The 17,272-nt window shown below is 39.9% G+C and overlaps 1 protein-coding gene across 2 annotated transcripts in view; it reads right to left on the bottom strand.

Moving 5' to 3' along the window:
- The window catches only part of cdk6 (cyclin dependent kinase 6), a 43,894-nt gene extending 26,655 nt beyond the window's left edge, over positions 1-17,239 (bottom strand). Inside the window, exons 1-4 of one of the 2 annotated variants that reach the window (XM_008421743.2) lie at positions 17,031-17,239; positions 15,813-16,162; positions 8,752-8,887; positions 2,474-2,641 (exon numbers count right to left, since the gene is read on the bottom strand). In XM_008421743.2, coding sequence (XP_008419965.1) covers positions 2,474-2,641; positions 8,752-8,887; positions 15,813-16,036 — 528 coding nt within the window. In that variant the 5' untranslated portion in view covers positions 16,037-16,162; positions 17,031-17,239. Of the gene's footprint in view, positions 1-2,473; positions 2,642-8,751; positions 8,888-15,812; positions 16,291-17,030 lie in introns of those variants that run through there. The other variant, XM_017307286.1, reaches the window with a different exon arrangement.
- Positions 17,240-17,272: the final 33 nt, after the last annotated feature.

Raw genomic sequence — 17,272 nt, 5'->3', positions numbered from 1 at the left:
ATTCCCAGCCCGGTCTTTCTGCATGGAGTTTGCATGTTCTCCCTGTGCATGCGTGGGTTTTCTCTGGGTACTCCGGTTTCCTCCCACAGTCCAAAAACATGACTGTCAGGTTAATTGGCCTCTCCTAATTGTCCGTAGGTATGAGTGTGTGCGTGCGTGGTTGTTTGTCCTGTGTCTCTGTGTTGCCCTGCGACAGACTAGCAACCTGTCCAGGGTGAACCGCCTCTCGCCCGGAACGTTAGCTGGAGATGGGCACCAGCACCCCCCCTGACCCCACCAAGAGACAAGGGTGCAAGAAAATGGATGGATGGATGGGTGGAAAAAATGGGCCGTCCATCCACACGCACGCACGCACGCACGCACGCACGCACGCACACTCATACCTACAGGCTATTTCGAGACATCAATTAACCTATCAGAAACGTTTTGGACTGTGGAAGAAAGTTTGCCTCTGTGTTGAAACTCTGTGGTCACTGTTTTTTAAACACCAAACAAGAACTGAGAAAAGTAACTACTGCAGATATAAATTGGCAGGTTTCCCTTTCATACTCACTTACATAGGACTTCAGCTGCTCAACATTTGGCAGAAGGCCTTCTTTCCTGCTATAATGGTGCAAGCATTTTTATTTTCTGGAAGCTTCAGAAGTTTCAGTGTATTGTCCTGGCATTATTTATTGGTGCCCCAAGGAGCAATGTACAACTAGGCTTAAAATGAATCAATCTTTTATTGCCGTAGCATATTCTTGGTGTTGAGTTAGTCATGTGTTTTGAACCACTAACCCATTGAAAGAGCTAATGATGATTCATTTTCAATTCATCAGTAGTTTCCAGTGGTGTTTGATTTAAAAGCTCCTGTTGTACAGAGTTCAGGATGCCATGCACAGCAACAGTTTACAGGGGATTTGTTAAAGAAAGAGGCCCACAGCATCACAGATCTTCCACCATGCTTAACACCTGACATGACATGCTTTTCGTAATAATTCCTTTGTTACTCAACCACCTGGAGTACTTGTTCCTTTAAAAAAGAATCAATTTTCTTCTTAAAAATCAAGTAGAGTTCAACAAACTTACAATAAGATTGATCTCCCCTGACAACACTCTTAAATAGCCAGTTGACGAGTAGGTAGTGTGTAATAGTTGTTGTGAGAGACTTGGCGACCCCAAGATGCCAACCTTTTCTGCAGACGTGTGAGCTGTTAAGATTTTTTTTTTTTTGTAATAATTATTTAAAAAAATATTTTTAGGGGTACCAGAAATTTCTGGATGAAGTCCAACACTGCACTTTCCTATATTATTCAGTCGATATGTGAATATGCTACCACAATAAAATGTATTTTATGACTTTTTGCAAATCTTTAACAGGGCAACTATAAATATGTACAGGACTTTCTGTCAACTCAAGTTGACATGGAGAGCCTGACACCTTTTAAAAAAGCAGAGATGATAAAGTGTTTCAATGCACTGGAGCAGTTGGGAGTGCATAAGAACAAGTGTAAAAATGAACAGTTATGGTAAATTCTATGTAAGGAATTTTATACATTATATAAAATGCATTGAAACTTCTCTTTGAAATGTGAGAAGAAGTTAAAGAGGTATAAATGCTTTTGCAAGACGCTGAATGTAAATTGCTTGACATGTTGAACTAAAAGAACCTGGATAATCTAGATATGTTCAACTTGGTATGAAGAGTTGTAGTAACGACCAGATGATTTTTTATTGTTTGTTGATGTTAGACATAAAATTAGTGACACAATTTTCTTTCTTTTTTTTTTTGTTTTTTTTGTTTAGGTAAGGAGCTTCTATGGCTGCCCACACTCATCTTCAAAGTCACATCTCTCTTCCTTCAAAGTTCTTCCAATGACTCTTTTCAGAGTCCCTTTCTATATTATCAGGTCATCAGAGCCTCGAGTGCAACAGTTAGACATCAAAGGGCCGACAGTGGGAAGGGAGGGGTGTTTGTCTCTCCTCATCTGTCCCATCCCTCTTTGCAACAGCCACCGAGGGATTGCTGAAGCAGGCCACAAAGGGAGGGAGGAGGGGTGCCTCACTCTCACTTTACACAGAGAAATCCAATCGTTTGGCAGAGCTCTTATACGCTATTCTCTGATGCCCTGGTAGTGCCAACCTTAACACATTAGACATTTTCTAATTCACATGTGGAGGGGGTTCAAGGGAGTGTGTGTTTGTCAATCAAAAGATGTTGCTCAAAAGGGATACGCTCCTTGTCAAGTGTATGGACTAAGAATGTGGAAGCAAATATTAAAGTAAATATTTATTAGTTTAAAACTTTAATTAATTAATTTTATGTTTGCTTTCAATAAAAAAAAAGCGAGTGCACAGATTGACAGAGACTGGAGGGAAGCGACATCTACATCCTTGAGCATTCCTATTTTAAAGTCCTAAACAGAGAAACCGCACAGTTGGAAATGCTTGGTTCGATAACATTTCTGTTCAGACAGCCAAAGAAACTTACCACTGACGTGAGCGCCATCTGGAAGCTGTAGATGCGGGCTAAACCAAAGTCTGCCAGCTTGATCTGGCCTCCACTGGTCACCAGAATATTCTGGGGCTTCAGGTCACGGTGAACCACTCGGTGCGAGTGCAGGAAGTCCAGCCCCTGAAGCAGCTGGTACATCATATCCTGGGAGTCAATGAAATGAAAGGAGAAAGTAGACAGGATTACGAATATTGTAAAGACACTTACAAAAAGGAGGTAATTGAAAACAGAAATGCATTTAATAAAACATTTAAAAAGGAGACTTTTTAAAAGTTTTTTTACTCTGGCTTTCTCTGAGTTTTATGTGCATGGAAGCCATATTGGATTTAAAGCCATGGTTAGTGGAAAATTAACCTTTCCCACTTGGATTGTTGCCTCCTTCTCTAAAAGATGAAGTGCCAAAGGTCCCAAATGTTTCCCTTTTTCGTGACCCGGCAATATGGTGTTACTTAGAAAAGTTAGCTTGTACTAGACTGGTAATTATAAGTTTTAGAACCACTATACTAGTCTATGTTTAAGGTTCACAGCACACACCAGATGTTTGGTGTTAGATAATTGTTTACATGTGCAGGTTTGAGTGATTCAGTGTGAGCTGTTCAGTTTGAATGCTAGCAACAGGTATCTTCAAAAACCCTCCGAAGCAATGTGGTTTCTGCTGCACAGTAAAGTATTCGACAATAAAAAAGGCCTGACAGGCAACAACTTAACGTGTGAATTCAAAATAAAAGCTAAGACAATCTGGGAGTGAGAGAGTTAACGTGAAGAGGCCCATGTCTTTTCTCATCGACTGTGGCAGATGTTTGATAACTGACACACACACACACACACGCACGCACGCACACACACACACACATACACACATACACCAGCGTCAGAAAGAGGCCCCTGCTTTGTGCAAGCACAGATCTCTGTTACTAAGCAGCTGTCCTTCTTTAGTTAATTGGTGCTCGCTTTCTTTATATGCCCCAAATCTGACCTCAAACTGCTGCAGCGTTGGCACCACGTTCATGACGAACTTTCAAAGTTAATTGTTGTGAAAACGAATGAACAGTGTCGAAACCAGCTCAGACTTGTCCTTTTGAAACCAAAATACTCTCAAACAGGTCTGACACCTATAAACAAATAAGTTATTACAGGTAGTTTTGACAACGCAAGACCAAAGAGTTCAACTGATCCCTCGCTCTCTCCCACAGTCTCTGTAATCTGCTTTTCTTCAAGAAACACATTCTTGCTACAGATGTACACCCCGTAAACCACCTCAAAGCTCCGCACCGAGACCCCACAAGTGACATGGACCTGAGCCCACAGCTCTATTCAGTAGCCCACCAGCTGGCGTGTGAGTCAAAGGAACGGGGGTCTGCGCACTCAAGCAAAAATGATCAGCAAATGGTACTGGGCTGGCTGCTGTTTTGGTCACACTACGCAACTCTGGATGTGAAGATTGACGTGCTGCTATACACAAAAAACAAAAAGGAAAAAAATGCGATATCTGTGTTATCGTATGTGTGTTTTCACTGGTCTGTGTGCAGGGGTGTGCACGCGTGTGTGGGTGGGTGTGTGTGTGTGTGTGTGTGTGTGTGTGTGTGTGTGTGTGTGCCCCCCGACCAAGAACAGGATGCAAAAACAGACCTTCCTTTCTGCATCTCCATCCAGCCATGACCCACAGAGAAGGGCAGCAGACAGACAGGGTCGTAGGACAGAGGCAGGCAGTTGGTCACTTTGTGCGCACGCGTGTTTGCGTGTGTGTGTGTATCATGGGGGGCTGACACAATAGCATTCCCCCACCCATCAGTTCCTCTCTCCTTTAAATAGTCATTTCATCGTGCTTCCTTTCAACAGCATTTCCTTGTAAACACTAATTATCTCATGAGTGTGACTCTTAAATGTTAACAATCTAAGTTTTCCTGCCCTTCTCACTTACAGTGCCTTGCAGAAGTATTTCTATCCTTTCAGCTTTTCCACATTGTCCCATTACAACGACAAACCGCTATGCATTTTATTCGCATCTTTATATTTCAATAGACAAACAAAGTTGTGCATAAATAACTGCAACAACGACCCTAGCCTCCCAGAAATGTTCTCCCAGGATTTCTCCTTCCATCTTCCTGTGACGGCCCCCCCATCCCTGCTGAAGAGCCCCCACATAATGGTGATGTCCCCACCATGTTTTACAGTGAGTATGGTGTGTTCACAATGAGACGAAGTGTTAATTTGCAATCTTGTATAGCAATCTTAATGCAGGTCAAAAATATGTTTGGCTGCGTTCTCTATGTGGCTTGTGTTAACTTGCAAATGGCCCTCATTGATTCAGCGATTGCTTTCTTTCGGACAATCTCCCATAAAGTACAGATCTGTGTATTGCACAACTATTATGTATCCAGAGGATAGATTGTTCCACCTGAGCTAAGCTAAGAAGAGCTCTTGAATGTTTCTCCACATAATGTTCTCCTGTCAAGTTTTAGATGGACGACCAAGTGGCGGTACGTTTGGAGTCTTGTGAGATGTTCAAATCTTTTAAAAAAGTTTTAGAGTTTCGTTTACTTTAAACGTTTCCAAAACTTTCTCTCCTGACCTGTCTGCTGTGTTCCTCTGTCGTCGTGATGGTGGTTGTTCACTTATGTCCTCTAAAAACCTCCGATGCCATCAGAGCTGTAGTTGTACTCACATTAAAATGCACAGGAGTGGACTGAATTTACTAATTAGGTGACCTTAAAAAGCAGCTGGTTGCATTTTTAATAGGTATCAGAATAGCAAGTATCGAGCACAAATTAATTCAATGTTTCACAGATTTTTCCTTGTAAGCATTTTTGCCTACTTTGTGTGGTTTGTCATGTAAAATCCCAACAAAACATAATGAAGCTGTCGTATAATATTGGTTGCATGCAATGTTATTGATATATCTAACAGCGTGGTTAAAAGTAGAAAAACATATTTGCTTCATCTGATGTGGATTTTTGTTTAAGACCTAAAACATCGCTAATGGGAAATAAAAACAGGAGCATCATTAGACCCTGAATAATTAAAAACAGGAACAGTATTTAAAAATAAATAAATAAAAAAGTCAGCACACTGCAAGAATCAGTCAAAACATGGCTTTTGGAGGTCCCCTCCTTTTCTGATGCAAATGTACCAGAGGCAGCCATATTGTTTATTGTAGTTTGGCACAATATAGGACATCTGCCGGTTAACGTTAGTGTAATTCCCTGCCCATGCTTCATTAACCTCCCCCTTCTCGGGCCCACAGAGTGTAGCTGTGGAAGCTTGGACGATGGCAGCCGAGGAGGGTGGGCGAGACCCAAGCGCCGGCCCGGCTAAGGAGAGCAGAGCATGGGGCAACCCGGCTGCTTGATGTCCTTCCAGCTCATTTGATTCCTGGAGGAGGGCCTCTTTCATCAATGACCATGTGGTGGGTCTTGAGTCTGAGTGGGTGGTGTAGGACGGGGGGTGCTGAAGTGGACAAGCTGGGCCGATGTGGGGGTGTCTCTTGCGGAGGATGGATGGATGGTTTTGAGGAAAAGTGTGGCTGTTCTTTTTTTAGTTTAGGGCCTTTGGCTCAACATGTTTCTTCTTGGTTGAGTGAAAACATGTTCACATATTCAACACCGAAACTCAAGCAGGAACTAATAGGACGACCGGGTCAACAATATGTTGTCAGATGGTACAGCCAAGTGCAACTAAAGTTGTTTGGGAGGGGGTAGAGGGCAATGGGGTCACTTTCAGGTCAGTGTGCAGTGTCCACTCTCCTAGAAATAACAGGACTGTGTCTATGATGTGCCGACACTTCTCGTCCTTTTGTCTTCTTAAGAGTCCAGATAAACAGATGATGGGAGAAAGCACAAGGAGGTGGGTGTCTAATGAGTCTTCATGCTACAAAGACAAGTTGTCTGACCACTTCTTGGTGCTTAAAAATCTTCCTTGCACTTCACCCAAAATGAAACAGTACATGCACGAATTTAAACGTGATGATGTGTAACTTTACAAAATGGAAAACTACAGTGCGCCATGCAGTTGGGGACTGCAATGATAGGGTTAAGAAAAAAGGCAGGATTCAATCTTTTTTTATTTCCCTTCCTTTCTTGTGCCATCTTCCTTCCCTTTTGGTGTTGTTTGTATTGTGAAGATTATATTTTGGTCCTGCAGCAAAACAGTCAACTTTTGTCCAAGTCCCTTAAAAACTGTAAGCACTTTGGTCTACGGTACAAAATTTGCTGCTGCATGGATCAGTAAGTGTTAAAAATAACTGTAGATAAAACTAACATGGTTTTGGACACAACATTGTTGTGCCTTTTGGATCCAGAAATCCCCAAGAGGTAAAATAAGTTTTATGCTTCAGGCATAAAACTACATTTAAGAAACAACTTAGTGTGATTGCATGGTCATACACAGAGCAACCATACAGACCTAAACCAATCTGCATCTTTTCTAAATGAGTGCTGTTGTAACATCTCAGGACGGGGAACATGTTTAATGCTCATTTCAGCTTCATAATGTGAGTTACAGTTCCTAAAGACAGCACTGAACTTATGACTGTGTCTTTAAAGGTCCATTTCTACATTATTGCGCTTGGAACAGTTATAGAGTACATAATATACATTACCTGAGAGAAGGCAAGTTTAAAACGTCCACATTGTTCAAGTTAAACTCACATAGTTAAATATACTTTACTGGCACATATCGATGCATGTTAGTGCTCAGTTCATAATTGGAACAAACAAATTTCTTTACACAGTTTTCAAATTTTTGCAGAAAGCCTTCGTTGCAGAAAATTACCTTCAGTATGAAGCTGACACCGTCTCGTTTCACCAAAACAATCATATGTTCAAGGTGATGTGCAATATTAACTTTCTATGCAAGCAAATTGTGTTTTTCAGGTAGTCGTGTATCTCCTACATAGCTTATTACAAAATGAAAATAGGAGTACTTTTATGTTGTTTTTTTCTCAAACGATGGTAATCTTCCTCCACTTTTTCCATCATGGCAAGATTTCTGGGATGCATGATTGACATTTGTTCTGTGAACAGACTTTCATCCGAGTTGTGAATCTCTGCAGCTCCTCCAGAGTTACCCCAGGTTTTCAGTTGTGCCATATTATTTCCAGCTTCAGTTAATTGACTGAACAATGCTCATGAAGAGCGTCTAAATTTTTTGTAATGTTGCATAACTTAACCCTGACGTAAACATCTTCACATCTTCATCCCTGAGCTGCCTGGTGTGTTCCTTCATCTCTGTTATGATATTTGTTTAGTGATGCTCTCCAACAAATTTATAAGGCCCCCACTGCTCAGTGGTATTTATATTGAGGATAAGATACACTGAGGGCCATTGTGATCACAAAAATTCACAATAAACTGATACATCCAAAGAGACTTTGTATCAACGATCGGGATTAAATTCAGTTAAAGCCTCTGGTGTAAGCCACCTGAATCATCTGCACTTAAACAACATTTCTCCCTGACAGAAAACGTTCACACATAAACCCGGCCCTCAGGTGACAGTCGGCGGTTGCTATGCTGCTAGAACGTTTCCAAGTTAAATTCGACACTCTGCACTTCCCCGGCCTCTTCATTCAAACATAAATAATATTAATTTCCAATATTGTTTGGGGCACATCTGCAGACCTCAGGGGGAGAAACTTGATAAACGAATGTTTAAAAGGGAGAAAGGGGATTTTTTTTTGTCAGAGAGGTCTAAATAAAAGAAGGCAGTAATTGAGAAAACAAGAAGGAGGCTAACTCACTTCCGACCTTCCAGCAAATTGTAAGTGGAAACCTCTTAAATGTGTTTTTTTTTTTTTTCTTTTACAAAAGAGCAGAGATTTCCTGTTAGGTTTAATAAAACAGCTGATAAAAACATTATTCTGACTGATCTATTTGGTAATCTTTTTCTTTTTTTCAGTACAAAAGTAACTGTTTTTTAATTGTTCTGTCTCCATCTGTAAGAAAGTTGGCGGGCAGGGTCAAAATAGAGACTGAAGGGAGCCTCTAATTTGGAGCCCATCTGCCACATGTGCTACTCTTCTGATGTTAGAGGAAGTCCTTCATGTCTGCTGTGACTTTGGTCAAGAAAAATTCTCAGAACCAAAGAGACATAGCTGTGTTCAACCAGAGCTGCAGCCACAGGGGATTAGCCCAAAGCTGCTTTTATGCTTCAAACGGAAACAGCGTAGTACTTTAAATTGGGCATCAGCATAACTGTACTCTCGTGACACAGGTGCACGCCTAAATGTCATGAGGTTCTAATGGACGATGGTTTACCTTAATGGTCTCAGGTGGTACGCCGGGGTCAGGAGCCTTCTCCAGGTATGTGGTTAGGTCCTGATCCACATGCTCAAACACCAGCGTGAGCTTGGTTTCTCTGTCAGTCCGAGAGACCGTGCAGACGTCGAACAACCTGCACCAGGAGAACAAGGGGATAATAATCACTGACCGCCACTGCTATGAAGACGGCCACAGTATTGAAAACGTAGCTTATCTTATTAAAAAGAAAACATTTATTTTCCTTTCCAAGTTATTTACTTGCAGGGTTTCTACATTTCTACGTTTTTAATACAACATTTTCACCATGAAAGCCAGATTACTGTGAAACCACATATTTAATTATATCGCAGAAAGCAATCTTTTTTTTCCTTAACTATCCAAAATAAGTTAATCTTTACCTGTTTTTGGTCAGTTGGCATTACTAAAGTAAGTTTTATTTTTCAAATATTCAAATATTTAAACACATTCTTATTAAGAAATGTACGTAATTTACATAATGACCACTGGGAACACCATCCCAGGTGTTAAGTAGAGAGGAGGCAGCATCATGTTATGTTTGCTGCAGGAGGGAACGGTACTCTTTGTATGACATCTTTAGGAAATAATCTTGTGATGAAATGTGTTCACAATAAAATATTAGCACAGTAATCGGTATTTAATCATCAAACCTGCAAACATTAAAGACTGAAAGGAAGATGGATGGACGACAAGAACAGACAGATAAACCGATGAACAAATAGAGAGATACTGACAGACTTTGTTCAACTATTAATCATTAAAGCATCCCTCAGATTAAATATTAGTCTTGTTATTCATTTTTTTAAAAATCAATCTTAAAAATTAATCCTCCTAATCAAAGAACAATCTCACTTAATACATAAAAAGATAAAGAGATTTTGGTACATCTATCAAATTAATAACATGTATTAAATGATTATGTTTATTGCTAAAAAAATAATAATAATAAACTGATATCGCTTAAAGATTTATGATTGGGAGTGAACGTTGAGATTCTAAGATTTCTGATTTCTCTCTGGAGCTTGCATTTAGAGATTTACAGAATTATTATTTGAAGTCAGAAGTAATCATGTTTATTATGGACTCTTAAAGTTTATCTCAATTTCTAAAGTATAAAAAAAATAATTCGATTTAAGGGAAATTTCAACAAGTATTTACAGGGATTTAAGCAAACAGCTGAATGGTAGCACAGTATTAAGGTCATAAAAACATATATTTAGAGTATCGGGATTGTCTGCAGAATTAGGGGTTAATCTGACAAGATCTGAAGTCATGATGAAAGTGTAGTGGAAGTAGATATAAGTAAACAGTCAGAGCTGCATTGGATGGAATAAATTCAAGAGGTTATATTGACGAACGACATTTTAGTAATTAGAACAGGTAATAGCATCTGGAATTAAAAATTTTATTTTTTTCTATATTCAATAAAACCTGGAAAAAAACTTCCAAAGCACTCCAGACAACCAAGGACTATATGAGTCACTGTATTTACAAATTCTTTCAGATATTAAGTACAAAAACAACCAATATTTCAACCACATCTGCAATAAAATAATAGAAAACGTTATAAGATGTTACGGCTTATGCTTTATGTAAAGAAATCAGCCTGGAGGTGGGGAAAATATGCAATTTAAGTCCTAATGTCAGGTGCCATTCTTGGACGACGGTGCCAAGGACCAGTTGATCACGTCACTGCCAACACAGTGAGTTTTTCCTCAGAATATGAGATTAATGAGACAGTAGTATCTCACTGCAATAATAAACTCACTGCACCTTTGTATGTAACGGAGCTAACTAAAGAGTTCAAAGTGGTAGTCATGTGACTGGACAAAAACAGTGACCGACTGGTTGACATTAATTTAAACATCTTTTAAAGATCTATCTGAATCTTAACTTTCTGTTGTATGTTTCACCAATTCTGATAACGATGCGGCGATTTTGCAAACATATTAACTGTGCAACCTTAAAGATCGGTGTTACGAGGCTGGATATGTTTTTACTACACATCCAGCCTAAGCCAAGAATCCCGATTATGTCGGCAGACCTGCCAAAGCCAGCTTTGATGAGAAGCTGAAAAAGAAAAAAAAAAGAAAAAAAGCTACCCAGTATGTTCAACTCAAAGGGTTGGGGACTATAAACAGCATTCCTCACCCAGCGCTATGACAACTCCTCAAACTCTGAGTAGTCTAGAAAAGCATGTTGTCTGTAGCTACAGCAGAACTGGAAACTTGCACCACAACAATACGGAGGATGTAAAACCGAATGATGGATCCACATCTGACATCTTGTAGCTTATAGTTTCACTCAACATTGATAAAGTCATCTTTTTTTCTGCACAACACCATTGAAAGTACCACTGCATTGACTACACAAACTCTTTTTCACCCCATACATCCACTACTTGTTGCTTCTCAGCTCATCTGTTTGTTTCTTTGAGACACCGACAAAGCCACTGCTGCCATCAACTGTGTGCTTTTTCTTTAAGATAGGAAATACCGCTAGGTCAGAGCATCCATCTTTTTTAATATCTGATCTGTCTTTTAAAATCTCCATTCAGTCCCAGCAGATGTCTGCTCACACTGAGTTGAGTTTTGCTGGAGGTTCCATCATTTTAAGAGAGCGACATTCCTTTTCACTGTCGCCACATGCTTAACCAGGGTAGAGAGAGGCTGCAAAGGCAGAAACTAAGATCACTTTTTACCAGATGGCATAAAGTGAATCTAGCTGCAGTGCATTGTGACTAGGATCAAATCTGAATGTATGTAACTGAAGATAAATGTAGGTTGCATATGACTAGATTGCACTAATCTGACATGGTGCATAGATAAATGTAATAGTCTAATTAAACAAGTTACTAATTTGAAATCATTTTGAGCTGTGTTAAGAAATGATATTAAATTTGTCTTTATCTTGAAATGTTGTTGACATTCAGTGAACAACAAAAATTTTGAAGACGGTTAAGGATGAGTGCAGAGGAAAAAAGTGAGACTTAAAAATTCTCAATGAACGGCATTACTGCATGTTTGTGGTACATATGAGCAACAAGCCAAACAAAAAATAAAAATATGCTATGATGCAATAATGGGGAAAATCTTGTAGTCTCTTCATTTTTAGATAAACTATCTTTATAGAAGCTTTCATCACATTTTTTCCTTTGAATTTTGGGGTTTATTACACCTCACTACTGAGAGAAACTAAAGTTGACACTAATAAATTTGTACGTGTCATAGTATTATTAGTACTGTCTGATTCACCAAAAGTAGAATAAGCAATTCAGATCTTAAAGATAAGTATAAATTGGCATAACATAATAAAAGCAACTCTTAATATAAACTATGTTAATTTTACCGTTTGACTTCATTAGATGCATTTGCGACATCTCACAACAATGTACTGAATTCTATTTGTTTTCCAATCTGACTTGGTAACTAAAAGGAATCTGACACAAAATCCTTCATCATCTAACAAGGCAACATATGGGTCCTGTAATCAGAGCATGGGGACCGATGGAATCCAAAAAAAGATGTGATTTGTTCGAGGTATTAGTGCTGAATATGATGTCATTCTGGAAGGCACACTCCTTCTGTAGCGCTGGGGTTAAACACCCCTCACAGCTTGGTCGTTGGAGTACAATGGAAGCTCTCAGCAGACTCCGAACATATGGAATAAATAATGGACCTCATTACAAACATCCAGGGTTTGCCTGGACTCCCACACTTGCCCCACAACGCATTTTTCCAGTCCTGAACTGCAGGACAATCTTGACAGGTTAGGACACGAGAAGCCTTTAAAAATCTTTCATAGGTATACAAAATGTCAAACGTATAATTGAGCATACAGACGAAGAAACATGCCTTTGCCTAATCTGACTGATTTACTACAAATACGTCGCTTGGTGTGTCTGTTGACCTAATAGGACAAAAAGCCTCCATGGTATTAGTAAAATAAAAGCCTACAATTATCCTCCAATGTTTACGGATACGTTGGAGATTTACTGTTGGAGGCACAAGGCCACCAGCCATGCCTCTGAAACATTCATTTAGAACTTCCTCTTCAATCCCACGGCTCTTAATATTCCACAATAAAACAAGCACAAGGTCAGACCTTGGCCTGTGCCAATGTATGACGCAGTATCTGACTACTGCCATGAGAACGAATATAAGACTGAAAGCAAATGACATCTGTTTGGAGAGCAGACAAAAAAACTAAGACATCAATTGCTCTTGTGCCGCTCCGATAGTCATATCTATTTCAATTAGAGTCAGGTTTGCAGAGTCAGAGCTTAGATCATTTGTTTACTACTGCTACCTGTTTCAAGAAAAAGGTTACAAAAGTAACATGAATGGAGTCTGTATGCATAAAGACGACAGTTTTAAACGATCAAATTTTATTGCAGATTTGCCAATTCAGAGCCCTCCTTTTATATCCGTCCGTGCATCGCCATTTCACCCCATTCGAACTTCCTTTTTATCTATGCAAATTGACAAAGTTGAATCCATGCGAATAACTATTGTACCATGGGTCATTTCACTTTGTTGTTTAGTATTTCGTACAAATTACTGGGATCTGTGGAGTTGTATAGAATTTTGAAACCATTGGCGTCTCTCCACTTCGTTGGCTTTAAATTTATGAGTGAGCCCCCCACCCCATCTTTTCGATGGCTTTACAAAACGATGTATTTGCAGAGCCTTAAAGGTTTTTTCCAAATTAGAAAACCTGAAAAGCATAGAAGGGGTTTTCCGGTGGCAACATGCAGGTGTTTGAGCTGTGTGCCAACAAACAGGTTTTCAAAACTAGTTAAGATGCAAATGGGGTTCTAACAGCCAATTTACAAAGGTGTGACATGGAAACTTGAGACCAGCAGTGCATGCGACATGGAAATTTGCCCTCTGAATAGAAAACGTCCAGTCTTCAGCTGATGTCAAGTCACAAAGTCAGTATTTGCAAAATAGTTTGACTGTCAAGTGAAAAAAGCACGTTCTATTCAGAATAGACCTTTCAGAACAGTTGCAGATTAGAAGGCGCATCGTAGTGTAAAGTTTACTCAGATACCCCAATTGCCTTTAGAAGTCACATAATCAGTAAAGAGAGTCTACTTACAGCATGCATAATTTTATCTGAATAAAATTACAACAGGTTGCACCTTCATACAACGCTCTATCTGTCAGAACGTGAGGCTGGCAGCATCATACTGTGGAGACACTATTCGTTAACGGATATACTGATCAGAGTTGGCAGAAAAGAGGTGAAAAGTTCAGGTAGAGCATCTGTAAAGGATTGCAAAAGACTTGAAACTAGGCTGCAGGTTCACCTTCCATCATGTCAGCAACCCTAAACGTAAACCTAGAGCAGAGGTCACACAAGACTTTTTTTTTACGGTCATATTGATTGACAGGGACAAAAAATCCTGTAATAACCTATATTTCAACTTATCTTTTTTTTATTATAATAATGACATGTTCAATAGTAATTAGTTTTCATCCAGTTTAATGTTGAACCCGAACAAGCTGAAGAGAGAATCCACGTCGCACCATCGCACATCAAGAAGATTAATGTTTTCTCCACAGTGACAAAAATAAAAACATTTACTGTGATCCCAGTAACTATAAACAATCAAATTAAGTTATTGTATTCAACATATGAACAGTTGACCTGCTGTGGCCTAAGCGCACGGTCTTACAACTTCCTCCTGGTCTGCATTGACCTGAATTGCGCACCAGTTTGTGCATAATCAAATGTCTCAAGGAGGACTGCTGCAGAGGCTACTCTCATAAGGTCTTGGACTTTTGCCTTGGACAGATGCCTCCTCATGGGGGGTTTGATGTTGTTATAGAGGCTGAATCTTCGCTCTGCTGACACACCTGAGATTGGAATTACAAGCACCACTTCAAAGTTTTAAAATCAGGGAACATTTCTTTAATTGAAGTGATCGGAAGTCTGCAAGACCATCTGAATGAGCGGTTCCTTGATCCCACAAGAACTGGCTTCAGCATGCGCTCCTTCTGCACCAGTGGTTTCAGCTGCATCGGTCTGTGAACTGTAGTAGTCACAGACACGCTCCGAAGCCTCTTTGACCATAGCTCTTCAATGCGCTGTCAGCTTCCAGATAGCAAGACGCATTGAGTATGGCGTCCAGGTCAGAGATTATGCTCTCATGGGGATCTGTTTTGATTGCTTTGGTTACCTAAACTGTACATAAAATTAAAAATGTCTTCCTTGTCTGTGCCAAGTGGTCAGGGGTGTGAATTGTAATCTGACAAAAATGACGGATGGTCTTCAGATTTTTCTGACATTGATTAAAAAAACAAAACAAAACAACAGTTAAAGATAGAAAACATTCGGTTAACGAGATGCCTGAACAAAACATATTCATGTCTTTGAGTGACTCGGAGTCAAACCTAAACACACCCTGAATATGTGGCAAGACTTGCAAATCAATATTATCATCTTCACGAGTGTCTTAGTAAAGAAGATTAGCCAATAGTTTTTCAATATATGAGTAAAGCTGGTAGAAACGTACTGCAAATGCATGCCACACTTTTCAGATTTGCATTCACAAAATACTTAGAGAACCACATATTGTTTTCCTTTCACTTCTGGATAATGCGTTGCTTTGATTTGATTTCTCACTTACAATTCTTCCAAAAATATTAATAGTATAATATAATAGATTAGTGTTTGTGATAAAAAAATGGCATGAATGCATCTGAAAGGTGATGCACATGCATGTTGCTATTTAACTCGCTGTTTTTTGCACCGAAAAATGACAAAGTTTGACTTCTCCTTCATAACATTCAGCGCAGACATCCCACAAAGGTCATATGAGACCATCAAAAAGGAAGTAGAGTTTGTCTAGTGTTCACATGCAAACATTCCTCCCCCGTATCCCCAAACCCCCTACCCTTATTAAAACAACATGCAAACACACACACACGCACACACACACACACACACACACACACACACACACACACACACACACACAAACAGCCAGACCGGTACCCACCTCTGCCCCCCACGCCCCCCTCCCACTCACTCACCTTACAACATTGGGGTGCTCAAAGGCCTCCAACTGCCTCAGTACCGCCACCTCCCGGATGGTTGAGAGAGGCATGCCCTCTTCCTCCGTCTGGACACGAACTCTTTTTAGGGCTACAAAGCGTCCCCCGTTCTTCAAATCCCTCGCCTTGTACACTTTCCCGTATGCACCCTCTCCAATCTCGGCCACAGGCTCGTATTGAGTACCAATACTTTCTTTGTCCATTTTTGCTGGTTTTTTTTTTTTTTCCTCCCTTGTCTCTTGTTGAAAATGTTACGGGGAATCCCGGCGAGGGTGACGAGCTTTCTTCACAAAGGCATACTCACAGAATATAGTTGGCACATGCAATGCCTAGACGACAGAGACACACAGATGGAGGAAGAGACCATCTTTGTCACATTTGGTGAAATCAAGCTCCAGGTGGGCTTTAACAGGACTGTCATCATGTTTTTATTCGGACTATCAGGAAAAAAAAAGCGACCCTCCGCTGCGTTTCCCAGCTTCCACTCCTCCTCCTCCTGTTACGCATTACAACTCATGTCCTCCTACTAACAGAAAATAATAATAATAATAATAATAATAAAAAATCTAAATAAGCCACCTTTAGCTCACACATTGAGATATAGTTTTGCGTTAAATAAACTGTCTCGAGCTCTTATCAATTAACACCGCGTGCAGCGTTGCAGAACTTCTGTTCACGTGAGTTCACTTGCCGTCTTAAAACAGATTAAAAACATGGAAAACACAGAAAAAGAGACCGAATGCAGCACACAGGAATGTTTAGCGTTAAAAAACGGACAGAAATATAACTGTTTAATATCCGTCCGTGAAAGTTTCTGTTTGAGGAGAAGCCAAACTGTGAGCACGTGCTGCATTGTTTTAACTTCCTACAGCAACAGTCCATTTAAAACGCATCAAAACTCACTTTTACAGCTCCAAACCACTTTAAATGCATAAAACAGAGTGTCTGCTTAGTTTTAATCATATTTCCATTAGCTTCCCTTGCTTCCTCGAATTTTTTCTAATTTATCTGTGCGCGCACCCTAATATAACCCTAATATAAAATGGCCTAAATTATAACAGATTTGTAAACATGCATTTGCTACTTTGGGATGTTATTGTTAGTGAAGTGTTTATTTTTAGCATCGGACAGTCGTTCATTTTAGAAATTATGCAGAAATATTCACGACTATTATTGTTATTATTATTATTTTTTTACCTTATTTATGGCAGTCAGTAAAATGTCGTGACGTCGGCATGCCCAGTAAAATGCTGAGGAGGCATTCGAGTCTCGCATAAAACTGCTCCATCAGACGCATCCCTGTCCACTTTCCTCCATGCGGGGGCCACACAGGTAGTTGACGTCGCTGGCTCTAACCCCCCATCCCTTAGACTGCACCAGCCCCAGCAGAGGATTCTCAAACAAGCGAGGGGAGGGCTGGACGAAAAAAAAAAAAAAAA

This window comes from Poecilia reticulata, linkage group LG11, assembly GCF_000633615.1.
Source record: "Poecilia reticulata strain Guanapo linkage group LG11, Guppy_female_1.0+MT, whole genome shotgun sequence".
Taxonomy (NCBI): domain Eukaryota; kingdom Metazoa; phylum Chordata; class Actinopteri; order Cyprinodontiformes; family Poeciliidae; genus Poecilia; species Poecilia reticulata.
This window is presented reverse-complemented; position numbering and strand designations above follow the sequence as displayed.